The sequence below is a fragment of the Mycteria americana genome, chromosome 13 (assembly GCF_035582795.1).
Source record: "Mycteria americana isolate JAX WOST 10 ecotype Jacksonville Zoo and Gardens chromosome 13, USCA_MyAme_1.0, whole genome shotgun sequence".
In the NCBI taxonomy this organism is placed as follows: Eukaryota; Metazoa; Chordata; class Aves; order Ciconiiformes; family Ciconiidae; genus Mycteria; species Mycteria americana.
This window is the reverse complement of record NC_134377.1, coordinates 17,165,618-17,187,358: the sequence shown is the minus strand read 5'-3', so window position 1 is coordinate 17,187,358 and position 21,741 is coordinate 17,165,618. Positions and strand designations below refer to the sequence as shown.

Below are 21,741 nucleotides of genomic sequence, written 5' to 3'. Positions count from 1 at the left end.
GGTCTGAGAGGCGGCCAGCAACGTCCTCCACCCAGTGCTAAATAACCACCACTGCTTGCAGTCGCCAGCCAAGGGGTAAGGGTTGTTTTTCCTCTTCCGTACTGGGTTCCTGCGGCAAACCAAAGCAATAAATAAATCCACCACTGCAACAGCTGGTGGCTGAACAATGGTAATTAGGGACTGAAAGCTACTGGAATCAAATTAGAGACTATCCCTGGAAAACAGGGATCGTCAGAGACAGCGAGACCAGCTATAAAGCAGAAAGGAAGATACATCACAATTTAATCTTCTTTAATTATCAGAATAGGCGCCTTTGCACAAAAGTATCTTTTCATCCCAGCTTCAGGGTCCCAGAAAACTCTAAAACATGCTTCCAGTGTCAACGTAATTACCATGTTAATCAATATCAATCCTACCAGATCAACATGAAAGGGTGGCACCTCCTATAGTGACATTTAAGACCGGAAGGAATGTTTCGGACCTATTTAATCCTAATTTCAGCCTTCCTGTTACTGCCAATGTCAGCATTCCAGCTGCATGTTAGAGCTAAGGCTTTGTATTTTAGGGGCAGAGAACAGGGCAGAACTATGTTACCCAACTCTGATCCTGATTTGTTTAAAAAATAAATGCCGTAAAGGTTGACAAGGGCAATGGTAGATGTTCCACAAGGTTTAGCTGAAGCAAAGTATTTGCTTCACTGGAGGGAAAAAATGTGCTCTGAGTCTATCTACAGTGGAATAATTTAGAGGCAACTGGTAGTGGCTGTTAATAAAATACATAAAGGCCAAAGCAAAGCAAAAGGAACGCATTTTGTATGAGTCTCCTGTACTTCTGTACAGCACTCTCCCCCCCTTCTCCTTGTCCAACTTTTCTTCAGTTAACAAACTAAAATAGCTCAACTTTTGTTGAGGCCATGCTGGCATAGAAAAGCACCATTCAATTTAGGCATGCACGTGGATATGTGCCAGACCTTTATACACTGTCAAAGAAAAAAAAACGTTATAAAGTCTATCTCCATAGGGCACTGAAGTAGCTACTCTTGCATGCAAAACGACGCAACTGAAAACCTTCCTGGATGAACTTGCCAATTCTGACTCACATAAGAAGTCTCTCATGTTGTAAACCCACAAGTATTTGTGCAAGCCATGCAAGATCAGCGTGGCTGAATTTTGAAGTCCCACCTTCTGGAGTCAGGTTGTTATTTAAAAACATAATTTTCCTTTCAAAAATATAATAGATGCTTGTAGGCCTTCTGGTTGTCAAGTAAATTTTGAAAATGTTTTAACTCAAAGACAAAGATTTTTTTTTTTTTTAAAAGGCAAAATACATCTCAAGTCCCTTATTTCCTAGCCACTTGCAGTATTTTACCAGCTCATATAATTCTGAATGCTGGGATTTGGCAATGCTGAAGTAAAAGAACTAATTACCCCAAATAAGAGTTATGGATTAGATCCCTAAGGTTATACTGAACTTCCAAATTCTGGCAACAAACGCTCTATCCATTAGTATCAGACTGCTGACTACATCACAGCCTCCCCCCCCCCTTTTTTTAAATGAACCTTAATTTCTTAATCTGTCACATTTTTCCCAGCTGCAAAAGTAGGGTGAAAACCTTCTTTATTCTTTCTGAGAAATTAAAAATTTATAAATAGGACGGGATTTAATTCTCTGGAAGATGGAGTAGTATAGTATCTGGGCCAAGCTCTCTTTTTTTTATTTTCTCCCATTACCCTTAAAAAATTCTCCATCACTAGTGCTGCACTATAGATTGATCTGCTCTCAGGGGCAGTAAAAATGAAATGGTTTACAGCTCTGCCTGGAAACGTAACGTATGGCTTCAGTGATATGTAACTTCCATAAACCCAACAGAGCAAGAAGGCACAAGATGAACCAAGAATCCCAGCCACCCATATAGGCAACGGCACCGCGATCACCCATGGCAACTCTCCGAATCAGGCAGCCTGTGTTCATACAGGTGCTTCCATGCCCAGCGTATTTTATTGTCGTTCTGTGAATGTCACGCAGCAAATAAACATGGTGAGAGAACTGAAGAGCAGTACACCATGGTGTGTTGGTGTGCCCTACTGCAACGATTTTAACACAGACAAATGAAACCAGAACATTGTATCTCCAAGACACATTTTGAAATCTTTTCCCGTTAGCATTTCCATAATTTTAAAATATATTTGAGAAGTTACATGAGCCCTTTCAAAGCATCCGTACTTGCTCCAGAATGGCTGCATGACTCTAGTAGGACAAATCCACCAGGGTATTTCTAGCGTTTCCATCCACATGGTTTTGATGGTCTTTTTGCTTTCATACCGCAAGGTTAGAAATGGAGATGAAGTCAGATTGCCTCAACCGGGGAGCAGCTGTATATAAATGGAGGATGATTTTATGCGTCATCCTTCTTTAAGAATGCAGTATTAAAGAGGAGGTCTAAAGGATCACACGGCTAAAGAACAGTATGGCAAAGAGGAAGCAGACTCTTTCTGTAGAGGGACGCCATTAGGCACTTCAGTAAGTTCAGGGGACTTTCATTTGTATACAAACACAGCTTCCATCTTGCTACATCTAATATCAGTCAACTCCATTTCATCCAAGTTGTCATATGACAGGATGAGAACAAGGACAGGCTGGTGACAGCACTGCTTGCATTAGAAATAAAGGACAGAGGAAGCTGCATGTCACTGCATATAGGTCGCAGTTGAATGAATGACCTATGTTTCTTCCCAGCAGCTTCATTTAGATAAGAATCAACTACATTTCACAGGGATAAAAATAAAAAATTCTCCTCCAGTTTAAGAGAAAAAAAAAAAGAAAATAGCATTACATTTATAACAGAATGACAACAGCAAGGACAACAAATCAAATTTAAGGTTGGTACTGTGACCATAATTTCATGCTGTAGTTATTGGAAAGGAAAACAAAGACACCCAAATGCAGGAAAGAAAGACCCAGTATTAACTATTTTTCATTTCTTAGATTTTGGTTTGGTTTTTGGATTTTCCAGATGATTTGTGCTGCATTGCAAGCTGCATTTCAGGCTGCACTTGCTGAGAAGATACCAGCTTAACATGTCATTCTCTCATCCAGAGCGCAAAACTGTGGCTTGCCATCGTGCACCGGATTGATAGCTGTCTGTACAATCAACCCGTTTTTATGGTAATTACTGTCCTCCTCAAACCCAAACCTGAAGCTGTTTTGGATTTTCTTCTGAAGAGAGAATTAAGGTGTTTGTGTATGAAATTTTATTCCAGAGCTAGTTTCTTGTATTTGAAGTACTTACATATGAAAATAAGACTGCAAAAAGGAAGAGCAGCTAAGTGAGATGGGTTAGAAACATGGAGACTAGAGTTCTTTTCAGTCTTTAACGACAGCATTCTAAAAATGCCACTCTGCCAGCAGCTAAAGATACATTTTAGATTAAGTCCCTAAAATGAACTCTGACAGTATTCTACAGCATTTCCCAGTCACCACAACTGTGGTTAAAAAATACTCTCTTCAGCTAGTAATTTGGTAGCTTAAAAAGGGAAGCAGTTTTGGGTTTTGGGTTTTTGTTTTGTTTTGTTTTTAAAATATATATATAAAGAGTAAACTCTGACATGTATTTAAATCAAAGGCTTTAATTATAGTTGGCACGCAGCCTCAGGCTGCCCATGGCCATCTTTGGCCATTCTGTTCTCAGTCACACCGATGACTTCAGTGAATTACTCCACACTTCTGACAAAGCAAGCAAGAGCATAATTTGGACCATTAACAAGATGACCTAAACTAGCAAAAGGCTCAGTAATTCATCAATGTCATCATAACCCAACATTCATTTTGGGCTCTTTCAGCATTAGTTCACAAGAGCTTATAGATACTGGAGACAGCTGAAATGGAATTGTAGAAAATTTTGGGGTTTAAACGCCAGGTTGAACCCGTCAGGTCCAAAGCTCAGAGGGCTCACGGGAAGAGGAAATTGCCTGCTTGTTGGGTTTAAAGTTTCTGCAAAACATTCTTGCGGCTACATGTGGATCTGCAAGGGTAGAGGCTTACGAAGACTGACCGACTCCTGTGCAATGCCTTGTAGGGATAAACGTCTGCCTCGCTTGTACGCGTATGGATCAAGGCCTGTATTAGTAACAGAATCTTTTCATAAAATTGAGAGATACAGTGCAAAGAGGTTTTGTGAAGCTTTAAAATCTTTCTTCCTGAACATCCCAGCTGAACTAGTACAGTAGTATGCTTGGGAACTAAAATGTGGGAGAATTAAAAATCTTAAAAAGCCAGTACCATTAATCATGTTCTGCTGTCTGAGCTGAGAAATAAACAAGCAGCAGAACATGAAAAATAAATCACAACTTTAAAGTGTAAGATGTTTTCATGTTAATTATCAAGAAGCAAATGTGGTAAATGTGACTAGAAAGTTGTTTTTGTTTTTTGTTTTTAATCCTGTTAAACCTGATACTACTCTTTAATGTTTTAATGTTTATATTTGAATGTTCTTGTTTTACGACATTTTTAATAATTACTTGCAGTTATACTTACTGATCTTGCAACACTCAGAGATGTCATGCAAAGAACAACCTAGATGCCCGTTTAGGTACATACAGCAAGCAGAATTTATTTTTAATGTGTTTCTCTTACATGTAGTTCTAGAAGAAAACATAGTTCTATTAGTAAAGCAATGTAAAAAAATGGAAAATTATTATGAAACTGTGAATTTGTCATTCAAATTAAATTATTTTAATTTAAACCTGGCACAGTTCCAGGCCAGAAAGGTTAACAGTTGTGGAAAATTATTCTTTCACAAATCTTGGCAAACAAAATAAGAAAATCCTTGCCTTTCAGTTGCTTCCAAAACCTCATTCAATAAAAATTCACACAAAACAGAAGAAGTTGAGACTTTTCAAGGCAAATGAAACTGCAAAAATATTTCTAAGATGCTTAGGGTAAATGTGGTCATTGCTTTGCACTATTATAATCATTAGCATAAACCAGTTGCTGTCCTGCTGACAAACATTAGATGGCACTTTGGAATTTAGCAGTTACCATATAAAGTTGCAGCGCACATACTTAAGAGATGAAGTGTGAGACGTGAAAGTGAGGTACTGTTGGTGATAGAGAGAAAAGTGAGATTTCTGCAAAGGCATGCGTCTTTGAGCTAAAAGATATCTTTTCAACCTGCAAAATGTAAAATTAAAAAACAGTATGTCATTAAATTAAAAAAAAAATCATTGTATTGGAAAGAATAAAATAATTCTTTCCTTACCTGACAGGGGGTCAGTTTCTCAGTTGGTGGGTTCCCTTTTTTTAATTTTTTAATGAATCCTTTGGGATCTACTTTTTAAACTAGATTTGCTGACAAAGTTGTATACAAACACTTCTCAGAGAACACATCAGCTTTTGAGTGGATTGTGCTGCACGCCAGCAGATCGGAGCCCCAACTAACTCTCACAAGTGGGGTTTAGGTGTTTCGCCTATCAAACAAATCCCTTCTGGAAAGCACTTCACAGCTTCTGATGCAGCTGGCCAGATCTTCTTAGCTGTTGCTGAAACTGATGCTAATATTCCCACTACTTTTGCATCCATGTTTTTACCATGTAAGGCCTTAAATGAAGACAGAAGAATAATCATAGGGGAGAAGCTGTAACAAGAAATAGAAGAACCAGGAAATGTAAATCCTCCCAGGCATACTACGTGAGTCCACCTTTCAGAGGCTCCCATATGATATACACCATGGTGCCTGTTGCACAGACTCTCTTCCTTTTTTTGTTAGCCTTGCGCTATCGCATTCCTCCTGCAATACAGGAAGCAGGTTCTAGGATTTCTTTTGGAATCTGGGTAATCCCAGCAGAAAGGCAAACAGCAGGAGCTCCTTGAGCTCACAGCGGTGCAACACGCCTCACGGTCACTTTGGAAAGTCTCTATCTGAAACACCTGCAGTAAGTCCAACAGAGCTACTGCTCTGGCTGAATTCCTGTAAGGTGCAGGCTGGCTTCGCAACACTGTCTGAAGCCATCTGCAGTACTTTGGCCCTGAGAAACATCAGTTCCTTGCTTCCAGTTTCCACTGTTGCTGAGCTATCAGCAAAAGATCCTGACTCCCACTGTAAACCAGGAGTTGATGCTTTCACAGAGATAGGACAATATCCATAAAAAAGGCGGAAAAAGCTCCAACCTCCAAGCTAAAATCGACTGTTACCCTCTCCAACACAGCAGAAGCCAGGGACGGGATCATACCTCATGCATGGGGAGCACATCTCCCTGAAAAGTAGCTGAGTAACGGCTTCTGGTCCAGTTCCTAACTGTGCTGGGATTCATAGGTACTGCAAATATCTCTCAGCTCACACTGAATTCTGATTGAAGAACTCATTCTCCCATGGGAATCATATTCCCAAATCTCCCCCCTCCTTCCCCTCCGGAACCTTTGAATAGTTGCATATATGCAGAAGCTGAAACCTGACCCAGGTCATTCCTAGAAATTCAGTAAGACTACTCATAGGTACTGAATTTACAGGATGCGGCTGATGGCATAGCTAGCGCATGTGTAACTGCACAGTGATCTGTAGGCCAAAAGAATACAAGAGCTGAATTGCGGAGAGAGGGGAGCTGCGAGCAGGGGCACCGGCAGCTGGCTGGAGAACAGGCGGGATACGACTGACACCGAACCACGCTGTACCCCCCAGTCAGAACTTACATCTCTATGGTTTCAACTGGTTTTAGAAAGGAATTAGGACTATCCCTACAAATTCTCTCAACACTTTGCAATCTGCTCAGTACTAGCAGAAGTAGAACATGCATGGGTTAACTAGCAAAGACTTTGCTTCTGGGTATTTGGCATTGTAACAGGAAATAGTACTGTAACACCTGGGAGCTGTCACGAACCGACAACACTGTTGTCCGTACCTGACCTTACCTGTAAGGCAAAAAAAAAAAAAAAAAATCATAATTTTCCACGCTGTCAGTCTCTTAATATGAGCACAGATGTGTTATATAACAAAGGAAGCCAAGAGGCACTACACACGAGAACTAATTACATAAAACTTCACATGCAAAGATAGAACTGCATCCTGGATGAGATGGAGAGGAGAAAAAAAAGTAAGCTGATGACTTAGTGCAGCTCAGAACCCATTTTTGCTTCTTCTCTGCATATGTTCAAACATACATACAATATTAATGCACCCATGTTCTTACTATCAAAGCACTGGAAACAGTCTCTATATTGCAACAGTCTGCACTATGTCAGCATAAATAAAAGTAATGAAAGTAATGAAATACAGACAGAAGAGTTATTGTTGCCTAAACTGTAACTCAGAGAGGTTAACTTGATGGTATTTTCTTAGACAAGCAATTTGAGCTAATCTTCTTGTATTTTTTTAAATGCTCGCCATGTGTTCTGGTGTGCTTTAGAGTTCACCTTTTACTTGAAATTGACCCTCAATTCACAAAATGGCATTTTTGGCAGAAGTCACAGGTACCTCAGATGAACATACAGACTGAAGAATACTGCTGCTTAATTATGGCTACAAAACACCTGCCTAAAAAATAAAAAAAAAAGGAAAACGTGTTTGTTAGTTTTTAAACAGGTGGTGTTTCTCTGGAACATAAGCTGAAATATAAATGATCCAAATTGTAACTATGAAAATATTCTGTAGCTTTTTTCCATAAGCTGATTTTCCTTGAACAGGTATAATCACATTTGCAAAGTGAAGAAAAACAAATTTTATTAACTTGGTTGATTACTGACATTTCAAGATGGCCTTTTGGGGTATTATTTGTCGGGAGGGAGTTTGCGGGTCTCTTTGGCAAGGGTATTAATAGAGGAAAAAAAACCCAACCCAAACCAAACCAGTATGTGATTTCTTTTAAGTTTCTTCATTCCCACTTACCTCTCTGCCTTCCTTTCAACTCTATTTTGTTAATACCTTGGTTAAACACAAAGTTAGGGAACATTTGCACCAAAACTATATATCAATTTATGAAAAAAGCATCGTCAAACGTGTGTCAGACCTGGCAAAACATGAAAAAAGCTCTTACCAGTCAATTATTAATTACCAGTTACTAATTAAACATGATAGAGAATTTTGAGTCTGTATCTATTACCGTAACTCTTAACAAGTGAGTAATCACGGTAGCAATAAAAAATGACTGACTCAAAAACCTCATCACTTAAATTATTTAAGTTGTTTTCTCCTGATTTGTATGTAAACAATTTATTATTGTGTGTATTTCCTCAGTTCAGAAGCAACAGCTTTTGCATTGCTCTAACTCCACCGCTTGCAGGATGGCCACGTATAGAGGGGAACAACCCCCTAACAGGACTTACGCAAGATATATTTGTAACAGTGTAACTTACCAGACCTGGCATCACACTAATTATATTCTGTCAGTTCAAAGAACAACAGAGAGGGAAAAAAAATCCAACTCTGTAGTGAAATAGTTGAGCTAGTACAAAATGACTGTAGAACAGGCTTCAGTGAATCATTAATAACCCTTTATAAATGGCATAATCACAAGCCCTGTTTCAGAGAAGCCTGTCTCAGTCACGTCTAAGGGACCAAATTATTGTGCACAGTGTCACAAAAGGTACAAACAAGCTCAGTTCTGCCTCCACCACCATATTCATGCCACGTTAACTACTGCAATTGCACAATCATGCACAGGGCTGGCTTTACAAGTGACAAGCTTGTATAGTAATGTATGTTACTAAGTGTAATAGCTACATAAATATGAGATATTAAGCTATATTCATCGGTATCACATCATGCTGATTCAGCTTGGTTTGATTATTAGAAGTCTCAGCCCATACAACGCACTTGCACACTTTACCATTAAGAATCTCAGCAAGCCTGATTCCTAGATGGTGTGGAAAAGCACAACAGATTGACAGGATGAAACCTTTGAAGCTGCTGGCCTAACGCTGCGTCAAAAATTTATCAGTGAAGCTGGCTGGATTGAAGTTTAAAGTCAAAACAGGATCCAAAACGTGTCTGTTGCTTTTGAAAACCAAAGAAGCTATTTTATCACCCCTTTTAGGGGAAGAAACTAGCCACTAAAACTGATTTAACTTGGAGTTGCAGTCACAGCTCTCTGGGCACATGTTGACTGACAGACTACTAGAAAGCATCCCACACACCCTACAGCCATCGCTAGGCACTGTTTACTCCTCAGCAGCCTTTACCAATTCTGTGGCATCAGGACTGTAACGGAGCTTCCTTCCTATGGGAACTACTGTTCGATGTGTAAAAAGTATTCCATAAAGTACAGCAGAATTCTATAAAACTTGCAACAAGACTACCAATTTAATACCACTAGGCTTTAAGCAAAAATATAATTCTAAGAAAAAAAATGTACACCAGCGTGAATTTATGCTGATATGCTGTTTTAATAACAGGCTTCGTAAAAAGCATGTGGGCATCTCTGTGTTACAGTAACATATGTGCACACACACAATCTCCACTTTGGGTTTAATCTATTCCAGTACCTCCTTAGCCAAATGTACCAGATAATATATCTAAAAAAACAAACATAAAAACACCCCAACAAACCCACCACAGGGAACCTACGAGAATGGAAGTAACAGTCAAATGAAATACATCTTTAATTACTGGATGATTTTGTCAGTGCAAAGACTTCTCAGATCAACTTATGTTACTTCTTACAGGCGTAAGAGTCAATCTGATAAGGAAGACTCTGCACCAGCATGCAAGGGGCTGATTTCTGTTATTTATGCCATGTGAGATTTGGCAAGTCCCACAGCTTTCCTACCTGAAAGAAGGGGGATAATACCTACCTTTTTTATAACGGGAACCCCTTGCAAATCCCTATAGGTCACTGCAAAATCACTGAAGTCAAAGTATTGTTACAGTGTATTTGTTGGCAAAAGAGGTTTATTGAACGCTGTACTTTATTTTGGTTATGAATCGTTAACAGGAATGGAAATTGTCAATGTGTACCGATGGGGAAACAGTCTTTGAATGCAAACATTGTTGTTCAGCTCCCCAGCTGATCAGGCTTGACAGAGCTTCTCTGAAACCCATGGAGCCATGCCAGTTTAAACCAACTCAGGATATAGCCTTGTGTTTAATAAGTTTCACATGTCTGATGTTTTAATAAAAGTGAAAAAAGAAGAGAATATTCTTTATTATTAAGAAGTTATGCTCTGAATGGTTAGCTATCCAGTGATAGCTGCATTCAGCCCACTGCAGTACATACCCTACACACACACTTTCATATCTTCTCCCTCTCCAACTTCAGTTCCCACTGCGAAGAGCCGCAGAAGGCTGATTTGGAAAGGAGAGATATAGAACCAGGTAGATTAAACTAAATACCTCACACATGAAGAGTATTAAGATTTATCAAGCCTTGTAAAAACATTATCAACCAGATTCTTTAACACGTAGAAGACACATGATAGGTGCTACTCACCAGTGACTTAGAAGCTTATTGGACTCTGCCTGCATTGGTAAACTGATAAAAAGGCAGAGACTGCCAAGACTCCCACAGCTTGGGATACTATAACAACCAAAAAAATATTTTCCTACATTCTTTACTGCAAAAATTAGAGAAGCAAACACAAATACACATTAACAGACAGCTCTGCTCTTTTTAGTACAACCAGATTTTCACTTTCAGAAACAAATAGCAATGGCCAGCCATGTGGCTCCCACCACTCAAAGCCAGAGTAGGGAACAGAGTCAAGAACATCCTTAAAAACTGGAAGGATTTTTAGGAGATTTTTATTAACCAGATAAAAGCTCGATGATTAAAATCTCATTAAATGTTACATTTTTCAGAGTAATGCAAAGGTTTTCATTGAGTAACTAATGACCTTTTGTCCAGAGGGTTCTTAGTCTGGAAGAGCACTTTATTTGACCACTTCAAAATCCACAGTCACGCATGTATAACGTTGCACATCTTCCAAAAGTTCTCTAGGTGAAACACCCTAATTTGTGTCACTGGCTGTACACTCAGCAACAAACTCACGGAAGCCAGCCTGTAGGACTGGGGAAGCTACACAGGGCAGAAGTTACATTTACCCACTTGTTCAACAGCATTAACCACACACAGCACTTTTGTCCCTACTCACCAGAAACTGCTGGGTAAGGCTAGCTGCCCGTATGGCAGTGGCTGATTATTGCCTCTTGCAGGAAGGAGAGATGGGTACAAAAGCTCTGCACAGCCCGAAGGTTTGGCAGGCACTGCCTTCTGCAACGGGCTACGAAAACACAAATGCTTGGGCCACTACCTCAATAAGAGACTCTCACTAATATTAATGGGGGAGATTTCAGCAACATTGAGGACCTCTTACTGTGAGGCCGGTATCCCCCAGAAACCCCTCCTCTCGGAAAAATTCCCAGTAAAGAATCATCTCAGCTATTTCTAATTCATATCTGAACAAACCATTAATGATGTGTTTAGATTGTCCAAGAAATCAACTTCTCCCATTAAAAACAACTTTAAAATACTTTTTAGAAAAATCCCCCCCACTTTCTTAATGTAAAATTAAGAAGTCTATGCACACGTTTTTTGGCAATTACAGCACATCCCTGACCTCATTCGCAGATCTGATATTTCTTGTCAGGGGCCAAAAGACACAATGCCACGTACACTCCCAGCAAATGTCACAAGCGCACCACAGCTCGCAAGTTCCATTCGAGTGTTCTAAATTCCCACTGAACGGGCAGAACTCACTAGTGAGTGAAGTGAAGGAAGTGGCTGCGTGGGCTGCCTAGGACAAGGAGCTATTGTTATGGAATGAGTTTAAAGTTGGTATTTAAAAAAAAAAAGTGGCCGGCAAAAAAAATCCAGAATTAATTAATTAGAATCAATATTTGCGTAAGACCTCAATTTTGTCTTTTGACGACTTCAGAAAACTGTTACACTTCTGACACATTGCCTATATACTATTTTTCTTTTCTAAAATTAAAAAAAACCAACTTAATTTTCTTTTCTAAGAAGGGAATAAGTTTGGGAGCATATATTACAAAAAAGTACTGAGAGAGAGTCTGTTAACAAAGCCCTGACTATACACACTTCCCTAACAAATCCGTTTGACAGATTCCACTTTGGCACTCAAACAACATGGAAAACTGATGCCTGGTTGTGGAGATCACTAAACATTATCTGGCATTCTCATAAAATGGAGTTAACTCTCATTTTTTTGCCCAAATTCTACTCAGAATAACTAGATTACATATAATCACCTATGCAACTTCCAAATGGAAGAGCTACTAGAGTTACTTTTTTAATATTACTTACAACAAAAGGTGGAATAGGGTGATAAGCAGAAATCAGTCAGTCCTCACTGAAACACAGCTTGAGAGAGCTGCATTTCACTATAGCCCGTGAGCAATCCTTACGGACAGCAGAGCAGAGTGCCTTTTGCTTTGTGTACTCTTAAGAATGAAACGCAGTATATAATAGTAAAGATGAAATCATTATATGTTCTGCATAAGACTGAATGTACAGCTTTCATCCTTCATTTAAACACTATTTAATTAATTCTAGTAAGTCAGGGAGGAATTTGGCCCTTAGTACATTTATTGAAAATTCACACAAATAACCTCACATTAATTCTTAATTGTGTATATTTGGCTATTCAACCATTATATTTCATATACAAGCTACTCTAAAAACCTCAGCACTAATTATTTATGAACTAAAGCTCCCCTCGCCCAGTGGCAATGAGCTGAGCGTACACAGATTCAGTCTGGCGTCACTCGCAGGGGCTGTTTGTCCGTAAGAGTCACGTAGACCCCGGTAACTTAAACTCTTTTATTAAGTTTTCTTGGAAGTGGTTAGACCTTAAGCCATAACACTGCAGAAAACTCATGCTTCATCAGTTTTGTGGATAAGGAATTTCATTCTGGAGCTATTAATCAGGTACTTTGCACAAAGTCATTCAGAAAAAGTGAAGGTGAACTTGTCCTTTTTCTATTAAAAAAACCCCATGTAAGCACATCTCCCCTCTCCCCAGCCCAGCTGCTGATCAAGAGGGTAACAACCTACAGCTCCCACCAGCCACTGTCAGGCTTTTAGCCTAACCAGCGCAGGCTGCTCCTTTCACATATTCAAGTCCCATATTCAAGCATCTACACGTACAGAAACATGGCAGCTTTTAATAGAAAAGCTGTGCTAACATAATACAATGTAAAGTCTGCCTGAATACAGCTCAATGCAAGTATAATTGTAAAACAGTCTGGTATAAGCGGGAAACAACTTCTAGAATCCCCATAGCCTGGAGTTTCTCTCTGAATTGAACAGTGTTTTCTTAGGAAACAATAGTACCACAAATGGTACTATTGCTTCTGCATGACTTACCTTGCATGTCAGAGTGATTTGCAAACTTCAGTAGTTTAGAGATGTACGTAGTTTATCATTGCACATTTCAACAGTTAAAGAACACATATCAAGCAAAACAATATTTGGAAATCTAAGGCTACCACAAAGCCAGTTTGCATCATTAAAATAAAGTCTATCAATTCAATAAACATGAGAAACAAATTATGAAGTCCTCCCTGCACAAACAATAAGACTTCGCAGGAGGGAAATCCCGGCTTTTCATGCTGTTCCCTCTATTCAAAGTCCAAATATTTCTAATGGAAATTTTGTTTGCTATGGAGATTATGATTCAGCCTTCTTTTTCAATCGACAGCACATCACCATACTTACAGCAAGTGCGTAGATTTAGAGGAGGGTGTGAAGATCTCTCTTTAGGGTTTAATACTCAAGGATGCATACATTTTTAAAAGTATCCCATGAGCTAAAAGGAAGTAAGAGCAACTTCTAAGCCAAGGCTCTGAAGTCTGAGCTACCAAATTAATCGAAGAAGCATACCAACTCTGGGGTATCAGAAGACAAGCTACAGAATGAAATGCTGACGACAAACAAGATGCACCTGACTTTCTGGAATGGGAAATTCTGGGATAGGTGAACTCTAGCAACAGGTAAAATGAGCAGGCTGTTACCTGCAGTACAAGCTGCTGCCAGGCGGTTGCCAGTGGCTGACCATTGCCAATGTTGCAAATGCTCATTCGGTCTGCTGGCTGATTGGCACGCTCAAGTTGCAAGGAGACATTGCGCCGCTCTTCCTCAAGTGCACGGGTAAGCCGCTCGAAACGAGCTTCTTGCTCTTTAACAGATGCTAAAATGCTGGCAGCAGACCTGATATCATAGTCATCCATGATTGTTTTCAAATGCTCCTGCCTGTTAACTGACCAGGGCAAATGGAAAGGGTTAGGTAAAGGGGTGGGGAGGGCACAGGTCAGAGGTTAAAAATAAAAATGCACATTGTTAGTCACCCAACCGAAATACTGTTCAGTCTAAGAAGCAAACTGCAGTGCTCTTTGAAAAGACTTCCTTTCCATCCATTGATTTGATTTTAAATTAAAAGTAATTAATCCAAGACTTCCCTGTTCAAAAAAGGAAAAAAACCCACATGCTCACCTCGGAGAGAATTTATATTTAATTCCTTTGATCTTTTTGCTAAAATTGCTCTGACAAGGGTTTTTATCCCTCTTGCAAAGCTAATTTCACTGTGCAAATAAGGTACTTAAAAGAAATATATAAAAAAAGATACGGCTTTGGAGGGAATGAGGAACACAATCTTTCTCACTATAGACACCTGGAAGTTTTGTCTTTAACAGCGTAAGTGAGAAGTTTAACATTTTTAAAGACAGAAACTTCATGGTGCGAGAAAACAGATTTGTCCATTTTTTCCAAGTGAATGGAACCCCCCCCAAATTTAGCAGACAGTAGCTGAAAATAGTTTTCATTTTTAAATTACAGGAGTACACTGTAATATGGAAAATATTTTTAAATGCAGACAGTGCAATTGCAGTTGAAATGTGCTTGATGATTTCAGCATGGTAGCCAATGAAACAGTCCTTCATGCAGCTGTTCGCTAGTAACACAAATGAAAAAGCTAAAATCAAACATCTTCCATGGAAAACACACAGGACTGCTTGTCTCTCAATGCAGGAGAAAGAACTCGGAAACCAGCTAGATGGGATATATCCTCTGCCTTATGTCTTCTCTAGCAGGGTTATGAAGTATTCCATTTAAAACCCTCTCTCCATCTGTATGGTGTATGCAGCAAAACTCCCCACCAATTCCACAGATCTATGATGTGAATGTCATTTAAAATGTTTTTGTAAGAGTATAAAATCAGCAACATAATATAAGCTAAAACGGTGGCTTCAACAGAACCCTTTCACTGAAGCTAAACAAGTCACTAGTTTACTACCATTTACTACTAAACTACTTAGAGCACCTCTGATGAGCAGAGGCAGAATTTTCTCCAGCTCCTGTAATTCAAGAACAGTTCATATGCTGCACTGAGAGTTCAGTCCCTAGAATTTGTCCCTTGATGTGCAAATCAGGAGTGATTCTTCCTGCTGCCAGAGATTCTTTGTTTTCCATCTATCAACAAGGATTTCCATGAGCACCGACAGTACCAAACCCTGGTTTCCTGAAGCTTTGCATTTCATCGTTCAGTGCCTTTACATGATGCAAGCTCTCGACTGATGCGTTTCCCATGACTGTTAATTTATCAGGTCTCTCTCCTGTGCCAATTCTTTGGTAGCCAATGATAACGTGGGCATATACTGTTATGGTCCCAAAAGAGGGATATTAGTAGATATTAAGCTGCATGTTTTCACACAGTTTGTTGGAAACTCTTAAGTAGGCCTGAGGTCTCCCTTCTTTTGTCATACATGGTTGAAGTCATCCAACAGGCCCAAAAGACACTGGGGCCGAAGTAACCCAATGACATACACCTTGATTTCATGGGAAATAACCTGCCAGTAGCTCTGTGGTTCACTGTTAACTCCTAGGGTGCTGCTGTTGAAAGGAATCAGGGTGATACGAAATCACGTTGGAAACAGTGTAAGGATTACCATGTGTTAATCTCATAATGTTTACCTATAACCATGATTTGAGCCTTTCATGTTTTCAGACCACTAAGCAGAGTGACTTTTCTCGTTTATGCACTGATTTAACTTCTATTAAGATTCTGAATGAAACCCAAAAGCCACCAAAGGGTTTTCCAGATGTTGCAAACTAGTCAGGTATAGACCAAGCTGTCAACTTCAGAGACCTTCCACTCTGAACCTTGTTTTGCTAGATTATTAAAAGCCTATAAAACCTTCTGAGGGTACATTGGTTTCTGCAAAGGAGAATCACAACCATCTAAAAGGATAGCGTGACTCACGGGAAGCCTGTATAACGCAGGACAGGGCTGCGTGACTCACCTGCTACATCTCAGCGTGATTTAGCCCTGGCACAGCTACACATAAACACAGCCAGGCTTCCTGGACCTAAGCCGGCTCATGTGCAGCCAACTTGCATGCTTCTGCTTTTGTGCTTCCCTGCTTTGCACAGATGGAGACAGCTCTGTTTGTTGTCTTTCCTCCCAGTAGTGCAGACACGCTCACAGACTCCTTAGAGGGAGTGTGAAAGAAGTGGGACTTCACAGACCCAGGCACTAGTCATATTTGGGAAAAACATACATGGGGGTTGGGGTGGGGGGCATTTCTAACTATATATTCTTAAAGACAGCTACCTGGCTACTAATTATCACTGCCCTTATGCTAGGGCAGAGGAACAGCCTGACTGACACACAGATCCAAATACACCTCAGATGAGGGGATGCTCCCGGTCCAAGAAAAAAAAAAAGAGTCCGGGTGGGTCAGGGACTAATGAATGGAGACAGGCTCCTTGGAGGTGCTGCAGAGCAGGAACTCGAGTTTCCTCAGTCACGCCCCGCAGGGGTCCATCTTCCAGGCAAGTCATGGTCTGCAGCTAAACCAGCTCTTCCTCACATGCGGCTATGCTATGACATAGGCGTTCTCTTTTGGGGGCCCAAGAGGCTGGATACTTCTATGGACTAATTTCAAAAAGTGAATCAAGTGGGGATGTAGGAAGAGGATGACAAGATGTAAACTACAGTAACTAAATTTAAAAAAACAGGTTCCCTTTAGAATATATAATGCAAGTTTCTGTTCTAAGGAACAGCATTACCAGTAGCAGCATGAAAGATCGAGAAGCACCTCCTCTAATACAGATTCTGAAGCAGTAACAGCTTTAATAATAAAAGTCACAGTTGATGACCGAGCTGGTATATAACTTTCAAGTCACATTCTGAGAATGTGACAAAGATCCCATTCAGAAAATCCTTAATGAGCTATAAGCCCTTGATGCCACACATGAGAGAACCTAGAAAATTTGGGTTCTATAAATGGTACAAATCTCTAGAGAGCTACAGAGATCTCCATGCAGAATCTCCATGTTAACCTCCTTAAAACCATAAATATTGTGCTTCTTTTCTCTGTGCAAAGAAAAACACAGGCACAAAATAAACTGTATAAATTTTCAGATGTACAATTAGTGACCATAAAAATCCTAATTGCTATGCAGAAACAACAGCAGGATCAATAACTGCCTTTTAAGAACTGTTGGACAAAGACAGACTTCTGCATTTCAAATGTTTTATTAGCAGATAAATACTTGCTTGCTGTTGATTGCACTCCCAATTATTTACCCAGGGTTTCAACAATTTACATTATCAGCAGTCTAGACTAGAGGAGAAAAATGAAAGTACTGACTCATGAGTTAGTTACTCAGGCTGCCACTTGCAATTTGCTACCATTTGTAAATAAATTAAAGTGCACATTGAAAAGGGTATAAATAAATGAAAATATTAGACCTATAGCAGCCAGGTAAAGATTATTCCTTAGGCTGCACTTCTAAACACAGCAAACACTTGCCTACAGAGTGTCAAAGGCTACGCTGACAGCAGCAAATCTCTCTCCTGCCTACGTGACTCTAAATATATTAGTGCTGCATTAGAGTGAGAGCAAAGTAAGAGGATCTGTTTTTTCTGACTGTTCATATGAAGAACTAACGCATCGAATGGCCTCCTGTAAGTCAATACAGCTTAAGTGCTCAATAGGGATGAAAATCACCCCCCAAAAAGGGGGTCCTATGCACTACTAATACCCCAGCTCATGCCCAAGCTCTTTGAAGGCTCTTGGAAACATTGACACACCTAGGGTCACTTGGTACTCTGCAAAATAAGTGAGTTAACTCGGCACAGTAATTTTGCTAATATAGCATGTAGCTGATAGTCAGGAGTTTTTAAAGAGCCCTTCGGATTAAGGGGGATCAAGTTCTGTGAGATTTGGGCACCTAAATCCTAACAGTCCCGGAGAACCTCAAATCCCCTGCCCTTTTCCAAGTACTCTGCCTGCCTAAGGCAATCAGGTACTTCAGTGAGCTGCGTTTGAAGAGAGCAGTGTCCACCACTCAGCTACAGAACATCGCAGAGGCATCCTCAGCGGGAGGGGAAGTGGCTCTTGGGGCACATGGGAGATTTCTCTGGTCCAACAGTCTCAATACTGAGCATAGCTGTCCCACTACTGCTCTCTCCCAGCCCAGTTCAAGTCCCCTAGGTCCTGCCAACAAGAGACGGTACTATGATGAGCAACAAGAAGCTTGTACAGACAGCAAATCAGCAGCTGTAGGAGCAAATATGAAGGCCTGTGAGCATGCATGGAAACAGTAGCTATGTGCTTCTACAGGGAAGAAAGCCATCAGAATAAAAGCAAAAATGGGGCTTAAACAATCTATGGAACTGAAGCGTAACGCATGCTAATATATTTTCACCCTGAAATGCCACAAGAGATGAGTAGCATAAAATGACTGTTATCCCCCATGCAGGATTGGAAAGCATGCAGAGAAAACGAAGCGATACACACCTACTGGATTACTGGGGTCTGAATGATAGAGCTGCTGGGACATCACCCACTAAGAGCAGAAAAGTATAGACAAAGTGGGAGAGCAGCCTCAAGCAGAACCAGCTACAAGAGAGAGGAAAGAGAAGACACAGTTAATAAGGTATTGCAGCTTCTTCTGTACACAGTCATCTCCCAGGTTCTTCTCACTATGGTATATAAATTATTTATTATACTGTTTTCCTCCTAAGTCGGAGGAAAAGGAAACAATATTCAGAGAAGCCAATCCTGAGACTCCTAAGGAAAAAACAACCCCCCTGGTTAATCTGATTTGTTATCAGTGATCAATACTTGCATGTTCCTGTAAGACTTACTGTTAATGTCCTAAATCAGGGAAAACTCTGGACCGGAATGAGGATTTTGAATGCTACAGAACTGGTTATTGTAGTCAAACATTTTAAAACACAGAAACCTACCATGACACTCTCAGAAATGAGAATAATTATTTAGGCACGCAGCTTTAGGCCCCACGTTTGATGTATGAGCCCCCAAATGGCTCAAGATCATGTCATAGGTACCTGTTAGAGAGGGTACATTCATTTCTAAAAGATGCACACTGCACAATAGCTTACAGCCACTTTGTTCTACCTGTCTGTAATCTAATCCTATACGAAACCCAAGCAAAAGCAGGTTTTGGGATATTTGGTTGTCCGTGTAGCTCAATCTCTGATCTGTTTTGTCTTAAAACATTTAGCACCAAAACTTCTCTGGGTCAGCGACTGCAAATTTAGTGCCTGTTTTTGCTGGAGAACGTACAGAACAGAATCCATTTCACAAAGGCATGGTTCTGTGAAGCAGTATATCGAGTTTTAAGCTACTACCACATCAAAAACGTTGCAACCACATGGCATGAAATGCAGAGCCAGTACAAACTCACTTCGCTGGTTAAAATGTTTTAGAACATTTTCACAGAGTAACTTTGCCCCAGCAGATTTTATGCTTGACCAGGTACTGTCTGCCTTCCTGAAGCCAGCATAAACACAATTTCTTGTGTTTCAGCCAGATTACCAGAAATGTGAGCCTTTCTTTGCATGGATCCAACATGGAACCATCAGGCCAAAATCCTCATTTTTCTTAAACTAACAGAAGTAAATTCTATGCTCAGAACTTACAAGATATAACAAAACTGTGCAAAGATGTGCCCAAAGATGAAAGTCAGGAGGCAGAGTGAGAGAAAGACTAATTCTCGAGTACATGACCAGAGGGAATGAATTAAGCATAATCCAGTTTCTACAGACAAAGGAGCAACACTGTGGAAAGTAAAATTTTATATATATATATATCTTATACGTAACCAATTCCAAATGAACTGCTTTCTCAGACCTTATGGCAAAATCTGTCTTGAGCCTGGCTCCTCTCGTTGCTGCTCTGGTTGACTGAGTTCTAATTTGACCCTTACGTGACAATCTCCACCAATGAATAGCAATGAGGAGTTCACAAAGAAAGCCATTTCAATATAGTTCTCTCATAGGCACAGACAGACATACTGTGTTGGTGTCAAAAGAAACAAACAAAAAAAGCTGGTCAGGGGTTTTTTGTTCCTTTGGACAGAAGCAGGCTGTGAAGCAAGGCTTAAACTAGGGACAGAACAAGGGCAGAGGAAATGCTAACAGGAAAACTCCTTGAGAAGGAACTTTGGATCTTAAGGACATAGCAATGAACACTGCAGCTCACCAGTTCTGTTACTGCAGAGAAAATGTCAATGTGTAATATCTGAGGTTTTACATCACTAGGAAGTTTCATCCGATCATCCAGCAGGAATCATTTTGCAGACATAAATAAATTCTGCAAATAAATTTGCAGAATATCATACTATGATCTGCGTTTGGCAACACCAACAAAAGAATCCAGACACACGTGCGTCCTTGTACGCGCAATACAGTTCCAACGCTCCACTCGCTACAGAACTGGCTCTGGTCAGTAGCACCACAGCATCTCCAATCTTACCATAATGGTTCCCAGTGCATTTAAAAATTAATATTTTAACTAACCTATTAATTAAAAGCACTGAAATAATATTGTATTAACTTACAAAAGATACAGTTCTCAGCAAAAAAGAATACAGAATTTTCCTATATCTAATACAATCTCTCTCGTGGATTAATCAGTGCGTGTTTAAATGACACCAGTCGCCTTTCTACAGCTTCCCTTCGGTAACGATTCCTCACTTCAGCAGTTTGCTACTAGGAATTTTTCGGGTTTTCCTTCCAAAATTTCATGCAGTGTTTTCAGGGCTTGGTGATACAGTGTGCCTACATAGCTTTAATTATACTGTAGCTCTATTTCCCTAATAAGATACATTTCAATTGCTATACTGTACTCCCAAATGGAAAGGAAAATAAATTAGAGCAATACAGAACACCTTTATAACAACCGCATACATAGAATAGCATAAATAATTCAGTAGTGCATTAAATTTCAAATTGAAATATTTTTACAAGGGCAATTTTTAAAGTAAATGTTTTAGCCTATGATTAGTTTTATCCAATGTAAAAAATTTCCATTTCTCCTTGAAATTTATCATTTAGAGACCAGAACAGTGTAACAGCACCTTTCTGAAGCAGAGCTCTTGCTCTCCAGGACCTAAGGACTCGTCTACACTGAGTAAGCTGAAGTCTTCCACCACAGAGCACTCGTTATGTCACGCTTCCTTCAACGATCAGCGTTGGTGTTAATTAAGCATAAAACAGCACAGCAAAGTGGCATCATCACGTTGCCTCACACCTACTAAGTGTCCGCACTGAGGCTTAATGGGGTATGCGATAGTCTATAAATTCACACTGTGAACTGTAAATTCTCTGTGTAAAGAAACACTCCCTATATATTTTCGTACCAGTGTCTAGGCGGAATAGTTTTTTTAAAAAATCTTGTAAATATCAAAAGACTGAACAACTTGATTGAGCTGGCTGAATTCTGACTTCAGTACACATCTGCTGAATTTGAATACGACAGTTGGAATC

General features: G+C 39.9%; 1 protein-coding gene across 17 annotated transcripts in view; it reads right to left on the bottom strand.

Annotated features, from left to right (window-relative positions):
- ARVCF (ARVCF delta catenin family member) overlaps nt 1-21,741 on the bottom strand; it is a 295,496-nt gene that overhangs the window by 159,527 nt on the left and 114,228 nt on the right. For 8 of the 17 annotated variants that reach the window (XM_075516535.1, XM_075516537.1, XM_075516534.1 and 5 more), the window contains 2 exons: nt 18,746-18,847; nt 13,958-14,202 (listed from right to left, as the gene is read on the bottom strand). The exons of 8 other annotated variants lie outside the window; for them this stretch is intronic. In XM_075516535.1, coding sequence (XP_075372650.1) covers nt 13,958-14,202; nt 18,746-18,788 — 288 coding nt within the window. In that variant the 5' untranslated portion in view covers nt 18,789-18,847. Of the gene's footprint in view, nt 1-13,957; nt 14,203-18,745; nt 18,848-21,741 lie in introns of those variants that run through there. One more of the 17 variants, XM_075516546.1, reaches the window with a different exon arrangement.